The sequence below is a fragment of the Camelina sativa genome, chromosome 3, assembly GCF_000633955.1.
Source record: "Camelina sativa cultivar DH55 chromosome 3, Cs, whole genome shotgun sequence".
NCBI lineage: Eukaryota > Viridiplantae > Streptophyta > Magnoliopsida > Brassicales > Brassicaceae > Camelina > Camelina sativa.
Genome location: NC_025687.1, coordinates 10,355,418 through 10,362,898, shown reverse-complemented (window position 1 = coordinate 10,362,898; position 7,481 = coordinate 10,355,418). Strand labels below are relative to the sequence as shown.

General features: G+C 43.3%; 2 protein-coding genes across 2 annotated transcripts in view; one reads left to right on the top strand and one right to left on the bottom strand.

Moving 5' to 3' along the window:
* The window catches only part of LOC104776378 (protein NRT1/ PTR FAMILY 5.15), a 2,390-nt gene extending 538 nt beyond the window's left edge, over positions 1–1,852 (top strand). The window contains exons 2-4 of the mRNA XM_010500428.2: positions 39–256; positions 341–852; positions 948–1,852. Of these exons, the coding sequence (XP_010498730.1) occupies positions 39–256; positions 341–852; positions 948–1,746 (1,529 nt within the window). The 3' untranslated portion in view covers positions 1,747–1,852. The remainder of the gene's footprint in view (positions 1–38; positions 257–340; positions 853–947) is intronic.
* On the bottom strand, positions 4,344–7,171 carry LOC104778826. The gene is made up of 2 exons (XM_010503254.1): positions 5,711–7,171; positions 4,344–5,585 (listed from the first exon to the last, which is right to left on the bottom strand). Exons 1-2 carry the CDS (start codon positions 7,169–7,171, stop codon positions 4,344–4,346), a joined length of 2,703 nt encoding a protein of 900 aa, XP_010501556.1.

The following is a 7,481-nucleotide window of genomic DNA, read 5'->3' as shown; positions in this document are numbered from 1 at the left end:
ACTTGTAAATCCTAATCTTGAGTGAATTTTTATTTTAGGTGTGGAAGTTGGAGAGAGGTTTGCTTACTTTGGTATTGCATGCAATTTAATAACTTACCTAACCGGACCACTCGGACAATCGACAGCGACGGCAGCCGTGAACGTGAACACATGGTCAGGAACCGCCTCCTTGCTTCCTATTTTAGGAGCTTTCTTAGCTGACGCTTATCTTGGTCGTTACCGTACAATCCTCTTAGCTTCCCTCGTTTACATATTGGTTAGTACCCTCTTGTTCTGTTTAAGCCGGTTCAATTTTTGGTACGAGATAAACCGGGATTTGGGATGATTAATTGTGTTACAGGGACTAGGATTATTGACATTATCAGCTTCAGCTAAACCGTCTTTTTGGGTGAATATACTTTTCTTTTGTTCTCTGTATTTGGTGGCGATCGGACAAGGTGGACATAAGCCGTGTGTTCAAGCGTTTGGTGCGGATCAGTTTGATGCGGAAGATCCAAAGGAGGTAATAGCCAGAGGATCGTTTTTCAATTGGTGGTTCTTGAGTTTATCAGCTGGAATAAGCTTATCGATTATTGTGGTCGCGTATGTTCAAGAAAATGTTAACTGGGCGTTTGGGTTTGGGATTCCTTGTTTGTTCATGGTTATGGCTCTTGCTATTTTCTTGCTTGGGAATAAGATTTATAGATATCCAAAGGGACATCGTGAGGATCAGGTTAATAGTAATGTTTTTGCAAGAATCGGTAGAGTTTTTGTCGCTGCGTTCAAGAATAGGAAATTGAGTTTAGAACATTCGAGTTTGTGTCAAGTTCAATTGGAGGATGGTCCAACCGAAAAACATAAAGGTTGGCTCGAGTAAGTTTCCAATTTTTTTTTTTTAATTTTTTGAGTTTTGGTTTAGTGTTTTAGATCTAGCTTCAGTGTAAATTTTATTTACCTTGTGTGACAAGTTTCCTATCAAAAGCGATGATCTCAAGAGAAGAAGGTGCAGAGCCATGTAGTGGTAGGGACGTGGAAGATGCAAAGGCTTTGGTAAGGCTTGTTCCGATATGGATCACATCGGTGGTAAGCACGATTCCGTATGCGCAACACATTACTTTCTTCACGAAGCAAGGCGTCACGGTGGACAGAAAAATCTTACCGGGATTAGAAATCCCTGCGGCTTCTTTATTGTCATTCATCGGTGTGTCGATTCTCATCTCAGTACCGATCTATGAGCATGTATTTCTCCCAATAGCAAGAAAGATTACCAAAAAGCCTTTTGGGATCACAATGCTCCAGAGAATAGGAGCTGGAATGGTGCTTTCAATCTTCAATATGATGCTCGCGGCATTGGTAGAAGCGAAACGGCTGAGTATCGCTAGGGAACATGGGATCGTGGACAAGCCGGATGTGACTGTTCCAATGTCCATATGGTGGTTCGTCCCTCAGTATTTGCTACTCGGGATGATTGATGTGTTCTCTCTAGTGGGAACACAAGAATTTTTCTACGACCAAGTCCCCACGGAGCTAAGGAGCATTGGCCTCTCGCTTTCTTTGAGTGCAATGGGTCTTTCCAGCTTTTTGAGTGGTTTTCTCATCACTGTGATTGATTGGGCTACCGGAAAAGACGGATGGTTCAACACTAACCTGAACCGAGCCCATGTTGATTACTTTTACTGGTTGCTCGCCGCATTCAACGCCATTGCTTTCTTAGCGTTCTTATTCATCTCCAAAAGGTATGTGTATCGTCCGCTAGTCCAAGTCTAAAAATTCAAAACACAAGTTTTGTTGACTTTCATATCATATTTTGTGATTGTGACTTGTAAGGTAATGTGTATATTCATCTGTAAGATGTATATGTAAGTTTTTTTTTTTTTTTTTTTTTGATAGAATGTGAATTATATTACCGAATGGAACGATGTTTAGTACAAGATTTTAGGGGTAAAAAATATAGAAGCTATGACAAAAAAAATTAAAAAGCCATAGGAACTTAAAATAGTTAACTGCCGTTAGAAACCATTGGCGAACCATTGAGATAGAAGTCTCCTGCAACCTTTGCGATATGAACGGGCGAGAAGGGTGTCCCTAACACTGCGATCAATTTGGGAGCAAACTGCAGAGGAACTAGAGATGATGCCGTCGTGAAGCCTACAATTTTTTTCCTTCCACAACATGTATATAGTGGCCTGAACTGCTATACCTTTTAAAGTGGTGGAGAGATTTGGTGATTTGGACAGTAACCAGGTGATCAGGGTGGACCAGTTGACGAAGATACAAGGGTGCTGGTTGAGCCTAGACATGATCTTGTGCCAAACCTCTTCAGAGAACGGGCAGTGTAACAGGAGGTGATCTCGGGTTTCTGGCTGAGAATTACAGAGGAGGCACTGGGAAGGGATATTCATTCCCCAAGATAAAAGCCTTGCTCTGACCGGAAGGCGGTCCAGATTAGCAATCCAAAAATTAAAAGCATGCTTGGGAACTGAGTGTTTGAACCAAACTGCTTTGGTCCAGCATTTCGTATCTTCAGTAGGTCTGAGGTGATTCCAAGTTTTCTTAGTTGAAAAGAAAGAGGATGATTCATTACCGGCCACCCAGTGGTAAGTATCTTTGCCTCGAGTGATGGTTGGAGGAGGTATGCTAAGTAGTGCATTACGGAGAGTTATCACCAAGGGGTTCCTGGACCTACTCGAGGGTAACCTCCAGCCTTGGCTCGAACATGCCTCTGCAACCACCGCGTTAAATGGGATACCTAGTTGGATAGGACCAGTGTTGCCTAGATATTCACTAAGAATTCCTAGAGGAGACCAGGCATCAAACCAGAAGCTGGTTGTGCGACCATCACCTATCTCGCACCGGAGTAGGGAACTGATCAGGGGTTTCAGTTTAAGTAGAGAACACCAAACCCAACTTGAATTGCTGCGCACTGTCGCAGTCCAGTAGTTTCCTCTTTTAAGATGATGCTCCTTCATCCAAGTAACCCACAAAGAACCACTGTTTGTGAATAGGGACCAGATAAGTTTCAGATTAAGGACTTTGTTCCACATAAGCAGGTTCCTTAACCCGAGACCACCTTCTGTTTTTGGAAAGCAGATCTTGTCCCACGAGACCTTGGCATGAGTACGCTTAGTGATATCCCCAAACCAAAGAAAACTTTTACAGAGCTTCTCAATTGCTTTGATACATCCTTTAGGCAATGCAAATGCTGTCATCCAGAAATTAACTAACCCGTAGATCACAGAGGAAATAAGTTGTAGTCTTCCTGAGAATGATAAGGTTTTAACAGCCCAATTGTTAAACCTAGCCGCAATCTTATCAGTGAGGGGTGAGTAATCAGATTTCTTGAGTTTTCTGGGCAGTAGAGGAAGCCCAAGATATCTGATAGGATACTCACCAGCCTTGAAGCCCAGACCAGATATAGAATCGGATATGTTCTGACAGAGGCCAGCATGGAATAACTCGGTTTTGTCTTTGTTCATAGCCAGTCCTGAGAGTCGATGGAAGGAATCCAAAACCTCTGTAATTGCTTGGAGGGATGAATGTTTTCCATCGAAAAATAGCATAATGTCATCAGCAAAAGCAAGGTGGGTGATGTGAGGATTCCTGCCAAGAGGGTGATACCCAATACAACCTTGTTCAAATTTGGCGATTAGGAGATTGGAAAATACTTCCATAGCCATTACAAACAGCGGAGGCGATAGTGGGTCTCCTTGCCTTAAGCCACGTTTGCCCTGAAAGTAGCCACATAAATCACCATTTACCTTTATAGAGAAAGAGGTTGTTGTCAGGCAGTTTTTAATCCAAGTGATGAAGATTGGTGGAAAGTCAGCAGCCTCTAACAGAATCCGGATGAAGTCCCAGTTTACAGTATCGAATGCTTTCCTCAAGTCGACCTTTAGCATTCCTCTAGGGGAAACCGATGAACTGTTTGATCCTTTGACCAGTTCTGTTGCCAGAAGGACATTCTCAACTAGTAAGCGAGCTTTGATAAATGCTGATTGAGAGTTGTTGATCATATCAGGTAATAAGGTCTGGAGACGACGGGCCAAAATCTTGGAAGTGATTTTGTAGACCGTGTTACAGCAGGATATTGGTCTGAAATCACCAATCTTGTCAGCTCCTAACCTTTTTGGGATGAGAGTAATGGAGGTGGCATTCTATTGTTTCAAAATTTGACCTGAGGAGAAGAATTCCTTGACTGCTGACGTGAGATCCCCTCCAATTATGTCCCAAGTAGCTCGAAAAAATTCCCCGGTAAAGCCGTCTAGGCCAGGAGATTTACTTCTAGGTAGAGCAAAAGCTTCTCTCTTGATGTCCGCATCTGAAATGTGAGCTTGCAGGAGATCTTTTGTTTGTTGGTCACATTTTTATCTCGAGAGAGATCTAATCAACTCTTTATCCTCCTCCGAGATAGATTTAGAGGAAGTACCCAGCATTTTGGTAAAAAAATTAACACAGTGGTTTTGGATCTCTGGAATCTCTTCGAGTCTTTGGCCTGAGTCATCTACAAGATAATGAATTTGATTCATGCCCATCCTGCTGTTTATCATCCTGTGGAAGTATGCAGAGTTGCAGTCACCACTTTCAACCCACTTTATGCGAGATCTTTGCATAAGGAACTTCTCTTCAGCCAAAGCCAACTCGAACCATTTCTGTTGAGCTTGCCTCTCTAGCGTTGCCAACTGAGGGGAGGGATTTGCAAGGAATCTCGCCTGATGAAATGCTAGATCTGCTTGAGATTCCTTAACCCGATTCTCAAGGTCAGAATAGAACTGTTTGTTGAGGTCCTTGATGACTCTTTTTAAAAGCTTGAGCTTCTTGGAAAATCGGAACATTGCTGTTCCCTCAATTGTAGTGCTGTTCCAGAACTCAGATACTCGAGGGATGAAGTCTTTATGCTGGAAGAGGAAATGAGAGACCATAAAGGGCTTTTTAGATCTATGAGGGACTCCTAACTTTAGGCAGCTAGGACAGTAGTCAGACATTTCAGGCTCCCCAAAATAAGCGTAAGAAAGAGGGAATTCCAACTGCCAATTATCATTTACCAAGATACGGTCCAATTTCTTCACTATAGGATTGGCCTCACGCTTATTCCACCAAGTTAAAGAATTTCCTCTAGTAGTCAAGTCAAAGAGCCCTGCATTTAGTAAGCAACTCCTGAATTCCAGCATTCCTTTTGTAACCTTTGTGCTGCCAATAGAACTCTCACTAGGGTTCAAGGTTTGATTGAAGTCGCCCATTGCAACCCACGGCTTCAGACTGATGATAGGATCCTTTGCTAGCTCCTCGATCTCATCCCATAGTTGTTGCCTCCCATATTTGCAGTTGACAGCATAAATGAATGAGTATACTACCTCTTTAGGGGAGTTAGGCATACGCACAATACAAGTAATCATCTGGCCTGACTTGGAGTGAATATGCAGCCTAACTCTCTTGTCCCACACGACCCAAATCCTTCCCAGTTCCTCAAATTCGTAGTTCCCTTCAAAATTCCAGTCCGGAAAGACTGAATGAAAATATTTCTGAGACTTTCGAAACTTTACTCGAGTCTCTATTATACTACCAAAAGCAGGCTTATTAAGCCGGAGCCACTTCCTTAGGCTTCTTCGCTTTACAGAATGATTTAAACCCCTAACGTTCCAACAAAAGCTGTCAATCATAATTAATGTGACTTAGTTTTGGAACTCCTCCCCGTGGAGTTCCTAATATTCCGCCTTTCTTTTTTAGAGAGCACCAGAGAGTAAGGTGTTTCGTCCTCTTCACTTCTCTCGGCCTCGCTAGCTGAGCTCATTATTGAGGATGAATCTGATGAGGAATCCTGTTCTGATGAGGAGCTCTTCTCCTGAATTTTCTTATTTGGTTTTTGTTTCTTCTTGGAGCTTGAGGGGCCTGTTGTTGCTGCTCTAGAGGGCGAGTCTAATTCGACCTGGACCAATGAGTGTGGGGGGATCGGTTTCTTTTTCTTGAGCCTTTTAGCTTTGCTTAGATCTTCAGAAGAGTCGGACTTCGGTAGTGACTGCTTTGCCACCCATTTTGTCTTGAGTTTGTCTCTTTTATCCTTCTTAGAGACTGAAGGCTCCATCTCTTTAGTATCCGAGGTTTTACCCTTCCTCAACTTTGGACAAGTCTCGAGAGTATGTCCAGAAGAATTACAGGATGAGCAAGTAATGGGAGCAGTTGGGCATCGTCTAATACTGTGTCCCATTTCCTGACAGTGTTTGCAAATTGGCGGAAGCCAAGGACAAGAAACTGTAACCCTATGGATTTGACCAGATGAGAATTGGACGTTTACAGCTTCTGGTAGAGGAGAGGATGGGTTGATGACCGTAAGGACCTTCCCTACCTCAAGATTTGTCATATCAATTGTTGCTTGATGACAGCGGATTGGTTGTCCCAATATACCTGCGATGTGCTCGAATCCTTCTTCGGAAAAAAAATGAGGAGGAACTCCCCTGAATTCGAGCCACACTGGAACCTCGGTAAGCTCCGGTAGTTCTGGGTTCAAACCTGGTTCCCAAGGAGCAACAAACATTGTTTGACCCTCAATTAGCCACATACCTTGAGTTAAGATTCTCTGCCGAGTGGAAGAATTGGGAATACGGATAAGCACTGTTCGAGGCCCCAATCTTGAAATTGTGATGTCGCGGTGACGATTACTCCAGATGCCATTGAAAATGGCGTGAAGCACACCCCTTGGGGGAAGGTTTCCATGGAATTGACCAATAATGAAAGGCTCCCATCTCTTGTTGTTTCTGATGATAACTTCATTAGGGATTTTGACGCACATTTCTCCAGATTCGAGGATGAATGTCTCTCCTTTCTTGGACATAGATCCCGCAGGATCCTTGAGCAGATCAACCCAAAAGGGTTTAGGCTTTGACTGAACTTGGTCCTCCTGGGTAGGAGTAGCCAAGTCGAGAGATTGGGTTTTGGATACAGAATCCAAAGGAGGCAGATCTGAGTGTGGATGCTCAGTAACCGGAATGGCACTTGTCGGTGCAGAGCTAGCTTTAGATCCTGAAAGCATCGGAGGAGGTAAAGCAGCGGTCGGCGGTTTAAGATTGGGCTCAGAGACACTAGCACAAGAAACATGGGATTGAAGAGAAGTCTTCGCCGCATGAGGGTGCGAAGAGCTTGGGGGAAGAGATGAGGTTTTGGGCGGAGGCTTACCGAGAAAGCGTCTCTTCTTAGACATTGATAGGGTTGCTGCCACCGAGAACGGCAACGGCGGTCACGGGTAAGGGAACAGACACTCTCTCTCTTACTTTCTCTCTCTTACTTTCTCTAACCACTATATGTAAGTTAATATGTTCATAACTTGATTTGTTATGTTTTCTCCGTTTTAATGATTCGGAAGTTAAATTGGAGGATAAGAAAAATGAAGACAAATTTATAAACTCAAACATGAGCTAACGTTGGATTTGGAGAAACTAAGTTTACGTGTTTTTTTGAAACTTCATCAAGCAATTAAATCCGTGTGTTGTACGAAATGGGCCAACGTGTAG

What these genes read in the sequence shown, in the direction of transcription:
- LOC104778826 (XM_010503254.1), bottom strand. Translation starts at nt 7,171, where the DNA reads ATGTCTAAGAAGAGACGCTTTCTCGGTAAGCCTCCGCCCAAAACCTCA. An exon ending in ACGAAACACCTTACTCTCTG is followed by an intron (nt 5,586 to 5,710) that starts GTGCTCTCTAAA and finishes CATTCTGTAAAG; the next exon opens with CGAAGAAGCCTAAGGAAGTG.